The sequence below is a fragment of the Molossus molossus genome, unplaced genomic scaffold (genome assembly GCF_014108415.1).
Source record: "Molossus molossus isolate mMolMol1 unplaced genomic scaffold, mMolMol1.p scaffold_m16_p_5, whole genome shotgun sequence".
Classification (NCBI taxonomy): Eukaryota; Metazoa; Chordata; class Mammalia; order Chiroptera; family Molossidae; genus Molossus; species Molossus molossus.
Window position 1 is genome coordinate 118,649,140 of NW_023425388.1, and position 22,315 is coordinate 118,671,454.

General features: G+C 62.9%; 1 protein-coding gene across 2 annotated transcripts in view; it reads right to left on the minus strand.

Annotated features, from left to right (window-relative positions):
- FBLN2 (fibulin 2) overlaps positions 1-22,315 on the minus strand; it is a 79,837-nt gene that overhangs the window by 31,779 nt on the left and 25,743 nt on the right. For both annotated transcript variants that reach the window (XM_036243697.1, XM_036243696.1), the window contains exon 2: positions 11,021-12,342. In XM_036243697.1, the coding sequence (XP_036099590.1) occupies positions 11,021-12,284 (1,264 nt within the window). In that variant the 5' untranslated portion in view covers positions 12,285-12,342. The remainder of the gene's footprint in view (positions 1-11,020; positions 12,343-22,315) is intronic.

Consider the following 22,315-nt stretch of genomic DNA (forward strand, 5'->3'; position numbering starts at 1 on the left):
TGACTGCCACCGGCAACATGAGTGAATCTCAAACGCACTTTCCTGAACTAAAGAGGCAAAACCACACTGCATGTCCCTCTGCAAAACAAATTCACAAACAGGTAGAGCAACTGATGGTGGTAAAAGTCGGCACCGTGGTCGCCGAGGGGCAGGGAGGACGGAGAAAGGCTCCAGGAGGCTGGAACGTTCCACGTCTGACTGGGACGGAGCCGCCTGCGAAAACCCACCAAGCTGGTCTGCGCAGACTTGCACACGTCACTGTCCGTTATTATAATTTATTAATTTATTTACTTATTTTAATCCTCACCCGAGGACATTGTTCCATAACCAGGGCCGGGACACACTGCAACCGAGGTACGTGCCCTTAGCGGGAACCGAACCCGGGTCTCTCTGGACCGCGGGCCGACGCTCTAACTGCTGAGCCAAACTGGCCAGGGCTGTTGTTATACTTCATAAACAAAATAAAAGTATAAAAATACAAAGGTTACGTAGAGGGAGTCCTGTTATAGGAATCTACATTAATAGATCAGAATAGCCATCGTATACGTCTCTACAAACTTTTCGAAAGAAAAATACTCAGGAGATACAACAAGCGGATGTCGGTTAGATGTTACTTGACAAAACAAGCTCTCTAACCACACACTCTGGGGACAAGCAGAGGAAACAGACCTAGTCTGAGTGTGAGCAGGGAGCTGGTGAGTGTGCTAGAGTCCCCGACAGTCGCAACATAGTGTCGAGACTGAACTGTTTCCCTCGCACATGCGCTCAGGGCTCACAGACTATCTCGAACAAGAAACAGAAGAGCGAGCCCTGGACAACTATGGGACGAGACGCCCCCCACAGCCCCTCGTCCTAGAGCGGCCGCACTGAGGGTCCGGCCCAGCGGCCTGGTGCGGGTGGGGCTCCAACGGGAACCCCAGGACGGTGGTGTGTTGCGGCTGGTGGAGGCAGGTCAGGGGGGGCTGGCGCTGGGCTGTGACCACGCGCTAAGGCTCCGAGGCCCCCGATGCTTGGCTTCAGAATGGTCCTCGGGAAGCGTGGCGAGGTGGGAGCTGAGAGGCCCTACCCTCCCAGGGGGCGGAGTTTTAACGGCGACTTGGGTTCAGACGGTGGCCGGGGACGGTGGCCGGGGACGAGAAGCTGACTCTCTGCAGAAAGGAAAGGAGCTGCACGAACGCAGGCCGCCCTGGCCAGACACGCTCAGCTCTGCTCACAGGCAGTGAGGGAGCTGGAACTACTTCCAGAGGTGCCCCCCGACAGTCCCCAGGCTCAGGGAACCTTGCCCGGGGTCCAGGAGGACTGAACGGCCGGAGGGAACCGCGGAATGACGCAGCGTGGTCCATACACGTGTCCCAGACCAGTGCGCGGGCGGGTGGGCGGGAGGGGGCTGGAAGCCAGACCAGACTCTTCCTTCGAATACCTGGGGTCTGTCGCTCTCCCCCGACACCCCCGGCTCGGGGAGCCCTCTGTGCCAGCACACAGAGCCAGGCTTGGCAAACACCTATTCCACCGCCCTCAGTGACCACGGACAACTCACTTAACCTTCCTGTGCCTGTTTCCCTGACGCTAAAATGGGCATAATGAGCCCGGCCGGTGTGGCTCCGGGGTTGAGCGTCGACCCTGCACCAGGAGGTCGCCAGTTCGATTCCTGGTCAGGACACATGCCCAGGTTGTGGGCTGATCCCCAGGGGGGGCCTGCAGGAGGCGGCCAGTCGATGTTCTCTCTCATCAATGTTTCCATCTCTCTCCCTCTCCCTTCCTCTCTCTCGAAAACCAATAAAGAAAAAAATAAAATAAAATGGGCATAATGACAGTCCCTCTCGCACAGGGGTGTCACGAGGCTTAATGCATCAGTACACGCCCAGCGATGAGCACAGAGCCTGCCGTGCAATGAATGCTCCCCCATGCAGGACAGCCTGTGAGGGTGCACCCCGAGGACACCCCTCCTCCAGCGTCTGGGACGTCAGCCTCACAGGCTGTGGAAAGAGCTCAGGATCTGGGCGTCTGCTGACTCAGTTGGCTGAACCACAGCCCAGGACAGGGAGGGACCGGCCAGGGAGGAGCCTGTGCCGCACCCCTGGAGTGCCTGGGGGGGGCAGGGAGGGAGCCGGCAAACACCCCACCCAACCCCACAAGGCCTGGCCCCTCTGCTTTCTCACCAGAGGGGCCACCAGCAAAGCACAGATGTGTTCACTTAAATGAAAACACAGCCCATCCCCCACCTTCCAGCGCCGTGGGCCTCTGGCAGGGCAGACCGGGAACCCGCCGTGCCCGCCGCCGTCCTCGCTCCGAGAGCCGGGGTGGGGTAAGAGGCTGTGCTCCCCTTTCACAGAGGCAGAGACTCAGGCTCAGAGAAGGGGAGCCGCTGGCAGAGATCACAGGCGGCGGAGGCGAGATTCACACCCAGGACACACTCTGAGGGCCAACTGGGCTCGTTCCCAGTGGGGCTCAACCTGCCGCCCCGGTGGGGAGACCCGGGGGGAGACAAGGAGGTCCCAGAAAATCCCCAGCCCACAACACTCTGACCTTAAGTCAGACGGAAGCTTCCCCTCAAAGCCTCAGACACTGTGGGACAAAGGACCCCCCACAAAACCGTGGGCGGCTTAGAGGAGATGGGTGTTGCTGCTGCCCCAGGAGGCCCGCGGCACAGACCTGGGCTCCAGTCGCGGAGGCCCAGGGCTCTGCAGGACTCTGGGTGCAGGGGCACAGCGGTGGGTTCGCCCCAGGAGAGCGCATCTGCCACCTCCGGCCGGGCACGGGGACAGGAAGCTTCCCAGAGCCCAGAAACCAGCGCCCTCCCAGCACATCCCCGGGGGCTGAAACCACATGGCACCCGGACATGGCACCCGGCACCAGCTAGGGATGGAGCCCGCCCCTGCCCAGCACCTGGTGCCCAGTGCCCACCTTCTTCCAGCGGAGAGCACAGCCCTAGGGGTAGCTCTCAGGAAGCCCGTCTCTCAAGGAGGAAAACTGAGGCCCAGGGCAGTGAGCAATCTGCCTCAGGTCACACAGCTAGTGAGGCAGGGCCAGCCCCAAACCCAGGGACCCCTGGACCAGGCCGACCTCAGCAGGGCATCCAGAGACGCCTGAAGCACAGGCTGACCTGGGCCAGGTCCATGTGTCCCCACGGGGGGGAAGGACCCGTACGGTCACCTGGGGACTGAGTGTGAGGACATGCATGGAGCACCCAGCCCAGGGCCTGGCTACATTCACGGCACTGACACCCCAATTCTCCTCCTTCCCTTCATCCACACCCTTGGCAACCCAGCCTCACAGCAGGTCCATGAGCAGGAGCCCTGGGACCTGGCTGGCCCGACGGGCGGGCGAGAGGATGTGCTGAAGCCGAGTCCTGCAAGGCCAGGCCCAGGGATCCGTGTGCTTCTGATGGTTCCCCTGGGGCCCTGTCTCCAGGAGGACGAGCCGGGCTGAACCCCTGGGCGTGCGAGGGCAGTGGGCGCAGACGTGAGCCCGCCCGGCAAGGCTACCCCGACCAGCCGCCTGGGGGCCGCCCGCTGACCAAGGACACTCCCCATGTGAGCCCAGCTGACCTTGGCGTGCCTGGCCTCTGGCCTTGGGACCCGCAAGAATGTTTAGTGTGTGTGTGCGCACGCACACGTGTGCGTGTGTGCATGTGCACGTGCATGTGTGCATGCGTGCCTATGTGCACGTGTATGTGTGTGTGTGTGCGCGCGTGTGTTGCAGAGGCTCTGTGCTGGTCTGCTACTCGCATTACTGTGGCACAAAGCAGACAGGTCGTACTGTGACCCAGGTGTGTCCCCAGCCTCACGCCGTGGTAGCAGAGTGAGGCCAGACGTGTGGGGAGCCCGGACCGAGGCAGGGAGAGACCAGGGCGCGCGAATGACAGTCCCTGCGAGACGGCAGCTTCCGCCCGCCAGGTCGGCCTCGACGGGACCGTCTCCGGCTCCCAGCTCCTCGGGGCTCCCACTTCTGACCACAGAGTCACCTCCACGGGTCGACGCACAGCCCCACGCAGCGCGGAGGCCCCACAGAGACGGGGGTTCGTCCGTTCATCACGGCCGCACCCCAGCACACTGCCAGGGTGGCGGGCGCTCAGTGAACACCTGCTGAGTGAACGCAGCGGCGACACGGACTTTCTCTGCGCTGCAGGTGTAGATAAGAGAGGTGCCCATCGTCCGCCGCGGGTGGCTCAGGGGTTGAGCGTCGACCCTGCACCAAGAGGTCATGCGTGCGTGACCCACAGCACTGGAGGTACGGCCGGAGGGTCCCCAGTGTGACCCTGGGCCCTGGAGGGGCCCTGAGACCCTTCTGAGGAGCCATGATCTCAACAGGATTTTCCCAACACTGGTCCCCTCCCTCAGGCTGCGCCTCCCACGCGCATCCGAGGAGCTCCCCAGAAACTACCTGACAGTGTGATGATGTCATCATGTTCGCTGGCCAATGGAATCTGAGCTTGCATATTCTGCGTTTTCTAGATTTTCCAAAGTAAGCTCATGGAAAGTTAATTAACCTCGTTAGTCATCAAGGAAATGCAGATCGAAACCACAGTGAGACACCACCTCCCACCAGGACGGTCACACTCAAAAGGACAGACAGTCACAAGTGCTGACAAGGATGCGGGGACAGCAGAACGGAGCCACCACGGCAGAAGAACACAGTCACCACACGGTCCAGCGGCTCTCTCCTGTCACACTCCCGAGAGAAACGAGAAGGTACGCCCGCACAAAACTACGTGCATGGCTTTTTGTTTGTTTTTCATTGTTTTCGTTATTGATGTTAGAGAGGGAGGAAGGGAGAGGGAGAGAGAGATAGAAACGTCGATGAGAGAGAACATCGACTGGCCGCCTCCTGCACACCCCCCACTGGGGATCGGGCCCACAGCCTGGGCATGTGCCCTGACCGGGAATCGAACCGGTGACCTCTGGGTGCAGGGTCGACGTTCAACCACGGAGCCACACAGGCCGGGCTGCACGTGGATGTTAACAGAAGCTCTATTCACAATATCTAAATGGTGGAAACAACACCCACCCACACGTGGGTGGATAAACAGAAGGGGTCTGTCCGCACGATGGGATGTCACTCGGCCACACGGTGGACCTTGAGAACACTGCTGAGTGACAGAGACCCCAGACTGGACAGTCCCACGTCCGGGAATGTCCAGAACAGGCGAACCCACAGAGACAGATAGACGGACGGTTGCTGGGGCTCAGAGGAGGAAGAAATGGGCCCAGGCTGTGGGGTGCTTTTCTGGGTGACGAGATGTTCTGAGACTCGACTGGTGACGTGTGCACCGCTGTGCGAACAACTGAGATGTGCCCTTCAGAAAGGACTGGCTGCTACAAGGACACGACCTCAGTACAGCTGCTTCGAAAGGAATAAAAAGAAAACATAGTTTTAGAAGCTAAAATCAGGAAGCCTAGCCCGGCCAGTGCAGCTCAGGGGTTGAGCATCAACCCTGCACCCAGAGGTCGCCAGTTCGGTTCCCGGTCAGGGCACATGCCCAGGTTGTGGGCCCGATCCCCAGTGGGGGCCGTGCAGGAGGCGGCCAGTTGACGTTCTCTCTCATCGATGTTTCTCTCTCTCCCTCTCCCTTCCTCTCTCTCTAAGATCAACAAAGGGGAAAAGACGTTTCAATGTCGCAGCACAATTCTCACAATTCTAACGCTGACAGATAAGCTTTGAGGAAAGAAGCTGACAGGTGGGCCGACGGGAGGAACCTGCACCACTTAGCAGGACAGCCGGCGGAGGCGGGGCGCACGCCGGCCTCGCCCCCTCCCCCCGAGCTGCTAGTCCTCACTGCAGCCTCACACCACTTCACCAGTGAGGACACCAGGGCTCGGAGAGACTAGGCTTCTCTGTGAGCACCAGAACCCGGGTCCCACAATGCCCGGGGACTCACTGTGGACCCGCAGGGCTGGTGGGAAGCCCAGGCCTCCTGTCTGCCCGTCCTGGTGCTGGTCGCTCCCAGCAGGCCCTGACAGCATCAGACACCCCACTGCAAGACCCCATGGGCTGGGGGTGGTAAGGTCCGGGGCCGACCGGGTCACCCGGTCAGCTCTCCTCAATGCTGGGCTGCTGGGCAGGGTGGCCGTCCCCACAGGGCGACCCTCCCCGCCTGCCCCAGGAACCTCGCGCTGGGCAGGAGGTCATTCTGCCGTGTAGGACACAGGCTCGCGGTCCGAAACCCCAGCCTGGTTCCCCCAGCTCACACCCAAGCGTAATCTTCCGCAGGCCAATGCTGGAGGTGAAGGCAGGGTCCCCAGGGCCCTCTGGAAACAGAGTCCAGGAGAGTCCCTCTCTCCTGCCCCAGCTGCCTCGGAGACCCACAGACCCGGGAGGGGGGGCGGCTGGCTCCCGGAGCTGCAGGGGGAGGCGGGGGAGCCCAGCTCCTGGGGTCTCCACCCTGCACCCAGAAGGGTGCTGCCACCTCCAGCCACACACCTACATCTTCACCCCAAAGGCTTGGCCCCTGCCCCTCCCTGCACCAGCCACACGGCCTCCTTCTAATCCGCTGCATCCCCTCAGGTGCAGGGCCTTTGCACGTGCTGCGACCTGTCTGGAGCACCCTCCTCTCTGCTTCCACCGTCCCTCGGGACCAACCCCTCCCGTCCAAACACCACTTTCCTCAGGAAGCCTTCGCCATCTCCAGGAGGAGCCCCCCCCCCCGCAACCCACACACACAAGCTCACAGGGCACAGAAACTCCACGCCCGGTGCCTACTGGGTATTTACCTCCCCCACAGACCTGAGCGTCCAGAGGGGAAGACGACTTGGATTTCGCTCAACACCGCATGAGCTCATCTGTCTCGGCCTAGGCCCCACTGGAGCTCAGGGCCGTCAGCAGGGCACCCGGGGACCTGGCCGCCTGGCCCTCCGTGGGCAAGGGGAGGGAGTGGCCCTGGGGGTTTACGGGGTGAACACCACACGGGGCTTACAGAGGGACAGGGATAAGCCTGGCACCGTGTCTGCAATTAGCAGCTACTTGAACGTAAATAGCTCCCTTGTCAGCCAGACCATCCAAGACCCTGCCCTGCAGAATCGGATTCCTGAGGCCCCGAGGCAGAGGCCTCTTTGCTGCCAGGTCCCGGAGCCCCAGAGACGTTGTGGGGGAGCCCCAGAGACGTTGTGGGGGAGCCCCTGCCAGGAGGGGACTGCCTCCGGCTGCTCTGGGGACCCCTGACTTCCTGCGGGTCCGTGTCCCAGGTCCGCTCCCTGCGGGAGGGCAGAGAGGCTGGGCTGGGTACCTGCCACCCCCACCACGCCAGCCCAGCCACAGAAGCCGCCCTCACAAAGCCCCGGAACAACACAGACGTCACCCCTGGCCCGGCCCACAGACCGGCATGTGGCTCCCATCAGGGCCACATCTGGACATGCTCAGAGGTAGCTTGGATCCCTGGCAGGGTTCCGGCTCAAAGACAGGAACCCCCGCGCCCCCACCCCGGGCAAGGGCTGGAAACCCCTTCGCCAGGCCCCAAGGGCTACCATGGCAACGGGCTGGGGTCATTTCCGCCCCGTGGCCCACCTCTCAGCAGGTCTCAGGCAGGCAGGGCAAAGCCTCCTCTCCAGCTTCTTCGCATGGAGGGCCCTTCCAGTGCGGGGACCCCGGCCGTACCCCACCAGGGCAGCCAGGGGCCTCTGAGCCCCCCTTCTCCCAAGATGCTCAGTTGGGCACCTGACCCAGCCCCCATCAGGCCTCCGCCCCCCGCCCCCCATGCACTGGGCTGCCAGCAGGATACTCTGTGCTCACCCCTCGGGCCCCTCCCTCAGGAGACCTCAGAAGGGGAGGGCTGAGTCTGCCTTCTTCACCGCGGCCCCCTGCCCCCCGCACAGACGGAGCGCTCCCCGAGCGCCGCTGAAGACGTGATGGACTAAAGAATGAAAACTGAGTAATGGCCAATCTGTCCGTTATTCGGCAAATACCAAGTTCCCTGCCAAGCACTGGACACGAAGCCGCTCATCCAGTCCTCCAAACAGCCCCGTGAGCCTCGGCCAGTGTGGCTCGCATACCAGGGGGCAGCGGGTTCGATTCCCAGTCACGGGCACGTACCTGGGCTGCAGGCTGGCCGGCCCCCTGGCCCCAGCTGGGGTCGGGCAGGAGACAACCAAGCGACGTGTCTCTCTCACATCAATGTTCCTCTCTCCTTCCCTCCCTCCCTCCCGTCTGCTCTCTCTAAACATCAGTGGAAAAACGTCCTCAAGTGAGCACCAACAACCACCAAAAACCAATGGAAAAAAATATCCTCAGACGATTAAAAAAAAAAATCACAAAAGCCCAACGAAGCAAGGACTCGTCTGCTGCTTACAGATGAAGAGACTGAGATGTGAATCGGAGACGGGTGGACGCTGGTGGGCAGGACGAGATGTGTGGGCGGCAGGCCAGCCCCGGGGGGCCTCCCAGGGCCGCGCTCCCGGGTCCCTGTACAGCCACCTCCTCTCGCGTCCCTCCACCCCCACCTCTCCCCGCACACCTGCAGCCGCAGCCGCCAGGACCGCCTTCAACCATCAGAGACCCCCACCAGGCAGCCCTCCGCCAAGGCCACACTGCAAAACCCACGGAGGAAGCCCAGGGCAGGAAAGAAAACAAAAACCAGAGACTCTGAGAACAAAGCACGTCTCCAGGACTCCAGAAGCCCAGAACCACAGAGAGGCCCCTGGCGGCAGGAGGTGGGCTGGGGGCGGGGCTGCAGCCCAGACACGGCCTGTGCCAGGCCCCGGAGCCAGGCCCCCAGCCCTGTCTGGGCACACGGGCCCCGCATTACAGCCCCCCGACGCCCCACAGGCTCTGGGCTCCGGGAAGGACGGTGCCCTGGTCCCAGCCCGCCACCTGCCACTCTGACCTGGGGCCCCTAGAAACACCTCTCTGACCTTAAAACGAGAAGAAGCTCCCCTACAGGCTGGGGAGGACGGGAGCACGGAGACAGGGCACCCAGCAGGGGCTCCGCCGGCGGACCGTGCGCCCACCCACCGTGCGCAGCTAGATGCAGAGCTGGGCTGCAGCCCATCAGGCCACAGGTCCGGGGCAGCAGCAGTTCCTCCCTCTGTGGGCACAGGCTGATGCCCCGTGAGGCCTGCAGCACCCACAGATGGAAAGTGGGGCGCAGGCCAGCTAAGAGAACTGCCCAAGGCCACACAGCTGGCAGAGAGGGCGGGTCAACGGGAATCCCTCGTGCCCCCTCCTCCAAGAAGCTTTCCCAGATACCTCCAGGCGTCCCTCCCTCACACCCCGGGCCTGTGCACCAGGGTCCCAGTGGTACATTCCCGCCTCCCGGCGCCCACAGCTGCCCACCGTTTATACCTAACGAAGGTCGGTAGAGGGAATGATGTGGGTTGAACAGAACAGCCTCCCGGCCGTGGAGAGTGATGTCTAGACAGCAAGACAAGTCCCCAGACACCCTCAGAGGGAGGGAAGAAAAGGGAGCTGGCTGGGGGTGGTCAGACAAGACACAGAGATTCCAGGAAGGGCCTCGGAGGGAGGCGCACCTGTACGAGCTGGAGCTGTGGACACGTGTGGGACAGAGGGGCGGTCATGCTACAGGTTCGCGGACGGCAGTGACACTCCGGGCAGAGGGTGGGCGGCCGGGGGTGGGCACGGCGCCCCGACGGACTCTCATTCATTCACCCAGCAGCTACGGGGTCCCAGCGGCGTGCCCGGCCCCGTGGGGCTCGTGTACACAATGGAAACGATGACAGAGCGGACCCTCTGCTCACGGCACTGACATTCAACTAGGAACAACGATCGTCACGCAAGAGGACGCTGTGGGGTTCCCTGGCTGCAGAGAGAGAGCTGAGGAGGAAGGGGTGAGCCACGTGGACACCCGGGAGAGCATTTCAGGAGGCGGCAGCAGCAAGTGCAAAGGCCCCGGGGCCGCCATGGGGCCGGCCTAGACGGGAGGTCAGTGAGGCGGAGCGGAGTAGGTGAGAGGGAGGGTTGCTCTGCACTGAATGTGTACCCCCCACTCAAACCCTATGCTGAAACCCTAATCCCCAATGGGATGGTGTCTGAACCTAAAGCTTTGAGGAGGTGATCAGGTGCTTTGGGTGGAGCCCTCAGGATGGAATTAGCGCCTTTCTGAAAAGAAACACCAGCCGGGCCGGTGTGGCTCCGTGGATTCAGCATCGTCCCAGGGACTGAGAGGTCCCGGTTCGATTCCCGGTCAGGGCACACGCCCAGGTTGTGGGCTCGATCCCCAGTGGGGGGCGTGCAGGAGGCGGCCAGTTGGTGTGTCTCTCTCATCGATGTTTCTATCTCTCTCCCTCTCCCTTCCTCTCTCTCTAGAAAATCAATAAAAACATATTTAAGCCCTGGCCGGTTTGGCTCAGCAGTTAGAGCGTCAGCTCGTGGACCAAGGAGTCACGGGTTCGATTCCAGTTAAGGGCACGTACCCCGGTTACGGTTGGTCCCCGGTGCTGGTCAGGTCGTGCGGGAGGCAGCCAGTCCATGCGGCTCTATCAGCCTCTCTCCCTCCCTCCCACTCTACCTGATGATAAATGGAAAAATATCCTTAGGCGAGGAATAAAAAAACACATATATATTAAAAGTAATAAAAAAATAATAAAAAGAAACACCAAAGAGCTTGCTCCTCCGCCGATGTTATCTCAGGTGAGACACTGACGGAGCAGGTGCAGACGTGGTGAGGACCGGGCGGGCCCTCAGCGGACACCCGACCTTCATCCTGGATTTGCAGCCCCCAAAACTGCGAGAAGCAGGTGTTCGTCCTCGATGCCACCCAGCCTGCGGCCCTTTGCTGCAGCCGCCCAAGTGGACTGAGCCGAGGGTGCTGGGGACCAGGTCGGGGTCGCAGAGGCAGACTGCGTGGGCCTGTGGCCCAGACCACTCTGGCTTCTCCCGAGTGCGGGAGGCAGGCAGGGTGCTGGGCGGGGGGCGGAGACGACCTGTGCTGACGGGGCCAGAAGAGCCCCCAGGAGGGGCTGCACCCCGTGCGCCAACCTCAGGCCAGACCGCGGCCAGGCCTGCGAGGACCGGCGAAGACCCTGCCCCGGCCCCTGGACTGCGCCAACAAGGAGCTAAGAAAGAGGCTTACCTTCAGGGTCCCCTCTGGGGACAGAATGGACAGAGTTGGGGTCAGTGTCCTCCTCTGGCCGAGGATGGAGCAGAGCCGGGGGCTGCTGGGGTGCTTCCTGGACGGGCAGGACCTGGATGGCCTCGTGGGGAGGTGTCGTCAGGATGGTTTGGATGCTGGGCTTTGTGGGGTCTCCGGGAGAGCTCGCTGTGGCCGCAGACTGCAGGACACTGGCTGTGCTTGGCCCCAGCTCGGGGCCAGTTCCCCCCGGGCCAGCGCTTTGCGGGGTGTCCTGGGCGTCCGGGATAAGGTTCTCCTCGGGCCCCGCTCCGGCGTCTGCCCGCTCCTCCTGGGCAGGGGGACTGGGCCTGGCTGGGCCGGACCCGGGAGGCCTCTCGAGACCGGGGAGCCCGCCTGTAGCCAGCTGCTCCGGGACGGCGCCGGCCTCCCTGTCCTCGGCCCCTCCCGCCCGGCTGTCCTCCGTCACCCTCCTGGGCTTGGCCTGCACAGGGGCCGGGGGGCCCAGGGCGGCCGCCGCAGTGGGCCTGAGGAGGGCGGCCAGCCAGGGGGTGGCCTGGATGGCGGGCAGCAGCTGACCTCCGCCTCCCAGGGTGGCCGGGCCCCGCGTGCCGACCTGAAGCTCGCCCACCAAAGCCGCCTCCTCCTGCTCGTAGCTGTAGGGGTCTTCGTAGTGGCTGCCAGGCTCCTTGGCCTCCCGCTCCGAGAAGTTCCCGGGGGCCGCGGTGGGCGCGGCCTCCTGGCAGCTGGGCACCTGGTAGCAGATGAGCTCCCCGCCGCTGTCCGGGCAGTGGCAGGCCCGGCAGGGCGGCAGGTGCACGGTGTGGCCGGCCGCGTACTTGCGGCCGGAGTGGACGCAGCCCACCTGGCCGCACTGCGGGCAGCTGTCGGCCGCCACCACGGCCTCGATGCAGTTGGGGGGCAGCTCCGGGCACAGCATGAACTGGCAGCTGATCTTGCCGCCCTCGGCGGGGCAGGAGCACTCGGTGCTGCCGAAGTCCACGAAGTAGGACTGGCCGGCGGGCACGCGGCCGCGCACGAAGCCGCCCTGCAGGCAGTCGTAGTACTGGTAGCCCTCGCAGGCACAGCCCCGCTGCAGGCACCGGGCGCAGCAGGCCCCCGGCTCCAGCGCCTCCTCGATGCAGTTCTCCAGCGGCGGGCACTCCACGCCCGTGCAGTCCTGCGGCGGGGCGGCCGCGCCCGTGCTCGCGCCCAGGGCCAGGGCCAGGGCCAGCCAGGCTCCGACGGGCTCCCGGAACATCACCATGGTCCACGGCCAGCCGAGGTGCCACCTGCAGCCAAAGGGTCCCCTGTCCGGTGAGGCCCTGGGGGAATCGGAAAGGACACCTGTCAGCACCGCTCAGGGCCACACGTGAAAACACAGGCACCCCCGGGGTGCGTCCCGAGGTCCCCGTGCACACTCCTGCCCACGTGTTGGGACGTACACCGGTTTTGCCACACGCATGGAAGAGCCACCCACGGCGTCCTCGGGCGCTGCTCTCCGAGAGCCACGGGCCCGCCCCAGCCGCCTGACACGTGCCTTCCGGCCCAGTCACCCCGACTCCGTCCGCCCTCCCCAGGACAGCCCAGCAGCCGAGGGCGCTCTGGGGCCCTCCCGCCAGGACAGGCACCGACATGCTCGCAGGCCCCAAGGACACAGTTACCCACAGCGTCCCCCTACCACCCGCCCTGTGCCAGGACACCCCCGTGGTCTCCCCCACACACAGCCACCCACCCAGCTCCTCTCCCCACAAGCCCTGCTCCGTGCCCAGCCGTCCGCCCAGGCCTCAGGCTCACAGCAGAGGGTGTGGTCAGGCGAAGCGACCCTCCCCCCTGGGCACAGACAGCCCGGCCCAGGTCTCTGCAGCCTCCAGGGCTGAAGGCCGCCCAGACCCCCTTGGGCTGCGCACTCAGCCCATCGCCCGGCTGCCCCAGCAAAGTCACCACCACGTCCAGAACTATCCTGGACACCCGCTGCCCCGACACCTTTCCCCTGACCCAGGCACCTCTCAAGTCCTGTCCACTCTTCCCAGGAAGACTGTCCACTCTGCCCCCTCCAGCCCTGGACACCCCCCCACACCCTCACCCTGTGCTGCTCCCAACTGCCCCGCGGCCCTTTCTCTGCAAGACCAGTCACCTCAGGGCAGCTGACCAACAGGCCAGAGGCCCAAACCACAAGGTCAGGCCAGCAAGGGGAGGCCCGGCCCCTCCCCTCCCGCATGCCCTCTCCCAACCCCCTCGCCACCCGCTGCAGGCTCGTGGGTCACCCCCTCCCAGCCCCAAGCCTGGCTACTGTCTGCACACTAAGCTAAAACTGTCTGCTTTTTTTAAAAAAAAGGGGGTAAAAAGGGGGTAAAATGCTGGAGGCTCCAGCATTTTAAGTCTTTGTCATTTCAAAACTAAAAATAAAAACTTCTTAAAAATTTCTGACAAAGCCCTGGCCGGTTTGGCTCAGCGGTTAGAGCGTCGGCCTGCGGTCCAGAGAGTCCCGGGTTTGGTTCCCGCTAAGGGCATGTACCTCGGTTGCAGTTTGTCCCCGGCCCCGGTTGGTCGTGTGGGTGGCAGCCACTCGATGTGTCCCTTTCACATCGATGTTTCTCTCTCTCTCTTCCTCCCCCCCCCCCATCTGAACAAAAAATGGAAAAATGTCCTCGGGTGAGGATTAAAAAAATAAAATAAAAGGTTCTGACAAAGAGGAAGAACGCAGAGGGTGGAGCTGCCGCTGGTCCCCCAGGACGCTCCCTCGAGCCCCGCCGCCTGCGGAGCCCAGTGCGGGGCAGACGAGTGTGACCCAGAGCACAGGGCCGCCTCTGGCAGGCAGAACCAGAACCGCTCCGTGCCCGCAGAGCCGGGAAGGGAGGCCTCTGCCAGCACCGGTGAGAGGTCCTCTGTGGGGCCATCCGGCCCTGGGGCGTATGGCCAGCAGGACAGGGCAGGGTGTGGGCGCCCGTTTCCGCCAGGGTGGGCAAGCGAGGCTTCAGAAGGAGGGCATCGGAGCTGAGCCCCGGCGGACACCCTTGGGCACAGTGGGAGGCAAAGGGCACCAGGCAGCAGGACCAGCAGGTGCAAAGGACCTGGGCAGGGCCAGCAGGAGGGGACGAGGACCTGCAGGAGGCCACCGCTCCAAGGGAATGAGCAGGGGCCAGAGGGTGACAGCCCGGCTGCAGGGCTGACCCGACGGGCTCTACAAAGGGTTGGCTGGTCGAAAGCAGGAGAGACGGGAGGAGCAGAGGCCAGGGCGCGGGAGAGGACAGGGGACAGGGGGTGGTTCCGAGGGCAGAGTGGACGGGGTGGTTCCGAGGGCAGCGTGGACGGGGGAGGTTCTGAGGGCAGCGTGGACGGGGGTGGTTCTGAGGGCAGCGTGGACGGGGGAGGTTCTGAGGGCAGAGTGGACGGGGTGGTTCTGAGGGCAGCGTGGACGGGGTGGTTCTGAGGGCAGAGTGGACGGGGGAGGTTCTGAGGGCAGAGTGGACGGGGTGGTTCCGAGGGCAGAGTGGACGGGGGAGGTTCTGAGGGCAGAGTGGACGGGGTGGTTCCGAGGGCAGAGTGGACGGGGGAGGTTCTGAGGGCAGAGTGGACGGGGGTGGTTCCGAGGGCAGAGTGGACGGGGTGGTTCCGAGGGCAGAGTGGACGGGGGTGGTTCCGAGGGCAGCGTGGACGGGGGAGGTTCTGAGGGCAGAGTGGACGGGGGAGGTTCTGAGGGCAGAGTGGACGGGGTGGTTCCGAGGGCAGCGTGGACGGGGAGGTTCCGAGGGCAGCGTGGACGGGGGAGGTTCCGAGGGCAGAGTGGACGGGGGAGGTTCCGAGGGCAGAGTGGACGGGGGTGGTTCCGAGGGCAAGCGTGGACGGGGAGGTTCGAGGGCAGAGTGGACGGGGGAGGTTCTGAGGGCAGAGTGGACGGGGTGGTTCCGAGGGCAGAGTGGACGGGGTGGTTCCGAGGGCAGAGTGGACGGGGTGGTTCCGAGGGCAGAGTGGAGGGGTGGTTCCTAGGCAGATGGACGGGGGTGGTTCCGAAGGGCAGGTGGACGGGGTGGTTCGAGGGCAGAGTGGACGGGGGAGGTTCTGAGGGCAGAGTGGACGGGGGAGGTTCTGAGGGCAGAGTGGACGGGGTGGTTCCGAGGGCAGAGTGGACGGGGGTGGTTCCGAGGGCAGAGTGGACGGGGTGGTTCCGAGGGCAGAGTGGACGGGGGTGGTTCCGAGGGCAGAGTGGACGGGGGAGGTTCTGAGGGCAGAGTGGACAGGGTGGTTCCGAGGGCAGAGTGGACGGGGGTGGTTCCGAGGGCAGAGTGGACGGGGGTGGTTCCGAGGGCAGCGTGGACGGGGGGGAGGTTCTGAGGGCAGCGTGGACGGGGGTGGTTCTGAGGGCAGCGTGGACGGGGTGGTTCTGAGGGCAGAGTGGACGGGGTGGTTCTGAGGGCAGCGTGGACGGGGGAGGTTCTGAGGGCAGAGTGGACGGGGTGGTTCCGAGGGCAGGTGGACGGGGGGAGGTTCTGAGGGCAGAGTGACGGGGTGGTTCCGAGGGCAGAGTGGACGGTGTGGTTCTGAGGGCAGCGTGGACGGGGGAGGTTTCTGAGGGCAGAGTGGACGGGGTGGTTCCGAGGGCAGAGTGGACGGGGTGGTTCCGAGGGCAGAGTGGACGGGGGTGGTTCGAGGGCAGCGTGGACGGGGGAGGTTCTGAGGGCAGAGTGGACGGGTGGTTCCGAGGGCAGAGTGGACGGGGTGTTCCGAGGGCAGAGTGGACGGGGGAGGTTCTGAGGGCAGAGTGGACGGGTGGTTCCGAGGGCAGAGTGGACGGGGTGGTTCCACAGAGTGGCGGGGTGTTCGAGGGCAGAGTGGACGGGGAGGGTTCCGAGGGCAGAGTGGACGGGGTGGTCCGAGGCAAGAGTGACGGGGTGGTTCGAGGGCAGAGTGGACGGGGTAGGTTCTGAGGGCAGGATGGACGGGGGGTGGTTCGAGGGCAGAGTGGACGGGGTGGTTCCGAGGCAGATGGATGGGGGAGGTTAGGAGGGCAGAGTGGACGGGGGAGGTTCTGAGGGCAGAGTGGACGGGGTAGGTTCTGAGGGCAGAGTGGACGGGGTGGTTCTGAGGGCAGAGTGGACGGGGTGGTTCTGAGGGCAGAGTGGACGGGGGTGGTTCCGAGGGCAGAGTGGACGGGGTGGTTCCGAGGGCAGAGTGGACGGGGGTGGTTCCGAGGGCAGAGTGGACGGGGAGGTTCCGAGGGCAGAGTGGACGGGGTGGTTCCGAGGGCAGCGTGGACGGGGGTGGTTCCGAGGGCAGAGTGGACGGGGTGGTTCCGAGGGCAGCGTGGACGGGGGTGGTTCCGAGGGCAGCGTGGACGGGGGTGGTTCCGAGGGCAGAGTGGACGGGGGTGGTTCCGAGGGCAGAGTGGACGGGGGTGGTTCTGAGGGACAATGGACAGACCCTGCTGTTAGGCCGTGTGGGTGACAGAAGGGGCCCAGGTCTGGGCGGTGTCGGCCCCTGTCCCAGGCAGGAAGACTGGACGGAGGCCGTGGACCCACAGGGAGACCTGCAGCCCGCGCGTGGGCCGTGCTGAGTTGGCGAAGCCCGAGATCTCCCACATGAAGACGCAATCATGCTGCCAGGGCGGGGAGCCCCTGTGCCCCTACAGGTGCACACACGTCCCCCGAGCTGAGCAGCCCCTTCAGAAGGATGGAGGGCTCCAAGTCTGATCAGGAGTCAGCCACAGGACGAGCCAGGGCCTGCGCCCCCAGCAACCAAGTCAACTCCTCTCCACGGAGACGGAGTGGGGGGCAGGGCCCCGAGTCAGCGCAACAGTGCCCTTGGAGAAGAGACCTCTGCAGACCGAGACCTAAATCCAGCGGTTTGTAACCTTCCTGATGCCGCGACCCTTTGACACAGCTCCTCGTGCTGTGGGGACCCCCAACCATAAAATTACTTTCGTTGCTACTTCATCACTGTCATTTTGCTACTGTTGTGTCTTAGGCGACCCCTGTGAAAGGGTCGCGACCCCCAGGTTGAGAACCGCTGCCTAGAGCCTCCGCCCACCCTCCACCTGCCTTCCCGTCCATCACACCTCACGTGAACACATCCTGAGAAAGAAATACTCCACCGGAGGTGGGCAGGCCGCTCCCAGAGGACCTTGTTGCCAGCCTGCCCGCTGCACCCCCCCCCAACCGTGCACTGTCCTGCAGGTCAGTCCCCTACATTTGCTCTGCACCTGTGTGCAGGGAAGAGGCTCCGCCTCCCCTTCCGCCCCGGCCAGGGTTCCACGCCCGATCTGGCCCACAACTGCATCTGTGTATCCACAGGCGGGTGTCAGTTCTAAAGGTGTTGCCAGCATGTGCACATTGGAAATGTCCACATGAACATCCAGGTCTCCACCGGTGTGCTCAGTGGTTGAGCATGGACCCGGCACCAAGAGGTCGCAGGTTCAACTCCCGATCAGGACACACGCCCAGGTTGTGGGGGGCATGCAGGAGGCGGCCCATCGATGTTCTCTCTCATCGATGTTTCATCTCTCTCCCCCTCTCCCTTCCTCTCTCTCTAAAATTAATAAGGAAAAAAGAAAAGAAAATGCAGGTCTCCGGCTCCTCGTGAAAACCCGAGCCCGGGTCACACAGGGCCTGGGCCCCACAACCTCTCCCCTCACTCTGGTGGCTGGGTCTCCCCAGGTTCACCTCTGAGCTCGGAGCTCACGGTCACTCCCACTGTGACCTTCAGCCGGAACAGGAAGGTCTGGGCACCGCTCGCTGCTGGGAGGTCCCTGCTGCTCCCTGCAGGCTGTGCACTCGCCACGGAGGGGGAGGGGACCACCTGCGATCCATCCGGAGGAGATGGGAAGGGGCTGGGCCCCTTGGGGAGTTCCCATCTCCACAGCTGCTCTGGGTGGTTCATGGGCCCACAGGCCTGTAAGTGGTGGTTTGGGGGCGGAGGCACCCTCCCAAGATGGGAGCTCACCAGGCCCAGGGACAGGAAAAGCAAAGCCCCCCAGGCTCTACCCCACCCCAGGAACTGAAAGGCTGGATAACACATGACAGTTACTAATGTGGTTACTCGATTCCCAGCCAAGGGCATGTGCCTGGGCTGCAGGTCCAATCCCTGGCCCCAGTCAGTGTGGGAGGCAACCAACTGCTGTCTCTGTCTCTGTCTCTGTCTCTGTCTCTGTCTCTCTCTCTCTCTCTCTCCCCTTTCCTATCTTTCTAAAAAAACAAACAAACAATGGAAAAAATATCCTCAAGTGAGGATTAACAAAAACAACATGATTACTATATTTAAAAAAAAACTTTTTTTCTTTATTGATTTTAGAGAGAGAGGAAAGGAGAGGGAGAGAGAGAGAAACATCGATGAGAGAGAACATCGACTGGTTGCCTCCTACATGCCCCCACCCGCCCCGGGGATCGGGGATCGCGCCCACAACCTGGGCATGTGCCCTGACCGGGAAGCGAACCGGCGACCTCTTGGTGCTGGGTCAACACCCAACCAGTGAGCCACCCCGGCCAGGCAACATGATCACTGTTTAAGATGATGATTACGACAACGCCAGCGGACCTAAGTGACCACCGGGGCGGACACTCTGGGCAGCAGTGTGTGACACGTGCTCGAGCTCAGTGAGGCCCCTGAGGACATCTGCCCAGGTCCACTCGCCCACGGGGTCCTTGGGTGTCTGGTGAGCAGGGAACAAGGCAGGGTCGGCTTCCACGCGGAAACCTGTCCCAGACCCCACCCCTGCCCCTCTGCATCCTGCTCTCCACTCAGGACGCTGACCTCCTCACACTGTCCCCAGGTCCCCGCAGCCTCCAGTGGCCGCCTGACGGGAGACCAGAGGCCGGGAGAGGTCTGGGGGTCCCCTCTCCCACTCTCCTTCCTCCGGGCAGGGCATTGGCAGTGGCTGTCCCCACGCCCCCAAGGCCACAGCTGCCTTAGGGTGACCCTGCTGGGTTCTAATACCTGCCCCCCACCATGCAGGCCCAGGGTGCTAAGGGCTCCCCACCCACCACTGCTACCCCAAGAGCTGATCCCCCCTGTGGGTTCCCCCAACCCTGCTCACACCTGTTCTAGTCTCTTCAGGATCCACTCCTCCCACAAACCCAGTGTGAACCCTGAGAAACAAAGTATCTACCAACAAGGGTTCCTAGTAGTTTTCCTGGGCTCAGATTTTAAAAAGCCATTTCTACACAGGGCCTGTCACACAGGCTGCACCCCGGGAGGCGCCTGCACCGGAGGACCGGCCCTGCCCAGGACCCGGCTCCGAGGGCGCAGCCCCCAGACTGTATCTCAGCCCCCAGAACCGCTTCCCCTGGAGTCCAAGCTGTGCAACTGTAGCCATCGGCACCTTCACCAATCAACACGGTCCAACTGCAAGGGCGGATTCCTCATTTGCATGAGGACGGACCAATCAGGAGCCAGGGCGGGACTTCTGTCCAAAAGCAGCTCAGAGAGAACATTCGCTTCCCTCCCAGGACTGGGGACTGTGCGTCTCCCTGCAGCAGAGGGGGGCAGAGCGGGGCCGGAGCGGCTCCCTAGCTGAACGGGGGGCCTTGCCCCAGGGCCTCCCTGCCCCCAGGCTTCTTCATGGGGGCAGTTCCAGAGCCCCGCTGTCTCCTCACTGGGCTGTATCGCAAATGAGCTGTCTGCACTGAATAAATGTCCTTCTGCAACGCACCCCAAATTGAGGGTTCCTGTTGCTGTTGAACTGGCACCAATGACCACTGGCTGACACCCGTGGGGGTCCCGACTAGGACCCTGACAGGCACACACCACGAGGACCCCACAGAGCTCGTTCAGTCCACAGAGCAACACGGACGGGCCTTGGAAGAGAAGACGAAGCGGAGAAGGTAAGAAACAGAACAAGACGGAGAGGCCAGCACGGCCCACGGCCGGTAAAAAGTCACCACCTGCGAAACACGGGCAAATTCTCCGAAACACACGGAACAGAACTGGGCGGCGGCCCGCAGCGGGGAAGGGAAAAGCTTCGGAGCAAAGACAATGGAATAAACCGCCCGACGTAACCCTGTTATTAGCTAAGAAGCGGATTAACTCCGCTCTCAGCCCGAGGGCCAGCTGGAAAACCAAAAGCACCCCACGCTGGGCCCCTGTCCAAGCAGGAACCCCAACAGCTCGAGAACAGGAACCCCAACAGCTCGAGAAGAGGGGGTTCCTGCATCCAGCGGAGGTGGCCAAGGGGGTGGGCCCACCCAGCCAATCCACAGACCTCGTCCACCGCGTCGCTGCGACTGGCTGAGGGATGGGCCTGGAACCAGCCCCCACCAATGAACATCAGAGCTGCGGCTGCTGCCACCGAGGCTCCCCAGAAGGCACGCCAGGCCCCCCAGAAAGCCTGGCAGCCTCCACCTGCATCTCTAAAAGCACTGAGCCACCAGGGAGATGTGGGACCACCCGGCCAGAGAGACCTGCTCACTGCAGGGGGCCTGAGCCATCGGGGGGCCTCTCTGGCCAGGGGCAGGTATACCACCCATGTCCCCAGCTGAGGCCAGGGGGAGCTAAAACAGAGCCTCGCTGCCCGCCGGTGTGGCCCTGGGACCTGAGCATGTCCCAGGGACTGAGAGGTCCCAGTTCGATTCCCGGTCAGGGCCCAGGCCCAGGTTGTGGGCCCGATCCCCAGTGGGGGGCGTGCAGGAGGCGGCCCGTCGATATTCTCTCTCATCAATATTTCTATCTCTCTCTCCCTCTCTCTTCCTCTCTCTCTAAATATCAATAAAGGAAAAAACTAAAGAAACACTTAAAAATAAATAAATCAGCAATGAAACGCAGAGAATCCAGAGCTGGGACATTTCCGTGGGACAAACGCCCACCTCCTCAGCACACGGGGAGAACGAGGAGAAGCTGCCTGGATGGAACAGGGACGGGACCAGCAGAGCAGGAGGGAGACGCGGCATGGAGACGCCCGCTGAGGGACACCGGCTACGTGACGGACCCGGGCGAGGACCGGACCAGAGCAAGGAAGCGCCGGCCAGCCCGCGAGGTGATGGCTGGCAGACACCCGGCATTGCTTTAAAGATGAATATTTTTACGAGTCATCATGTCTGTGAGAGGCCCTCACACATTTCGGCGTGAAAAATGGCCAAAGGCAACATGATGTCACCGTGCTCACGGCTCCGGGGGAGAACGGAGGACGTCTGTGATGATGTCAGCAGCAAAACATTCCAGCTGTGAGATCCCGCGAGGGGTGTCGGGGTGTCCTTTCTGGTCTCTGTTTGGTGAGCCACTCTCTACAACAAAGAGCCACAAAGCCAGAAATGGGATATGGGGACCCATCAGCACGCGCCGTCTGGGGGTGCATCCGGCCCGTAGTCTCTCCGACTCCCAGGCTGAACCTCCATAGTGGGCTCCAGGTGGGAGCAGGGGGCAGCCTGAGGTCACAGGCTGGGCTGTCACCGTGGGTCACCCCTGCTGTGGGTGGGGGCGGTGGGGATGCTAGTGTAACTTGGGGTGCTTCGGCCATAACCTGGGCAAGACAGGACAGTGGAGGGAAACAGCAGTCAGTGAGGGTCTCTTTGCAGGGGCTCCGCAGACACAGGTGGCTGAGTGTGGGGCATGCCCACTGGCCCCCACACAGGGCGTCTGGGGCGGCAGGGCAGGGAGGGGGGTTTCTGGCACATCAGTGGTGTCGGAGGGACCTCAGCGTCCTGCTCAAACATTGGCAACCTCCACTCACCTGGCTGCCAGCTCCCCTCCCTGCTGCTTCTCCGACAACAAAACAAATCAAGACACACACACCCCAGTCAGGAGACACCGTCTGCTTTGACGGATCACCCTCGCACCCACAAGAGGCCCCGGATGGGAACTCAAGGTTGCCCAGTACCCCAGGGGCACACACTCATCCCCAGAACCACTGCCACCAAAGTGGGGTCTGGCCGTACCTGACTTCCAATCACAAGGTAAGGAAATTCTTCCTCTACCCAGTTCTCAGATCCTTCAGGGAATAAGAATAGACTTGAGAGAGTCAGCAAAACAAATATGAGACGTGCCGCACACCGGGACTTCAGGTAAGATCCGCGTGACCACGGGGTACGGGTGTGTGGACACACTTACCCATCGTTTATCTGAAATTCCCACTCAGCGGGGCAGCCTACATTTTTATCCGACAACCCTAGATAAGAACAGTATCGGGGGTGCAGGTAAGGCTTGAAAACTTTTTGGATATTTGCAGGGGATCTCTCTCTCTCTCTCTTTTTCTTACATCCTCACCCGAGAATATTTTCCCATTTATCTTCAGACAGAGTGGGAGAAAGAGAGAGAGAAACATGGACGTGAGAGAGACACACTGATTGGTTGCCTCCTGCATGACCCCGACCA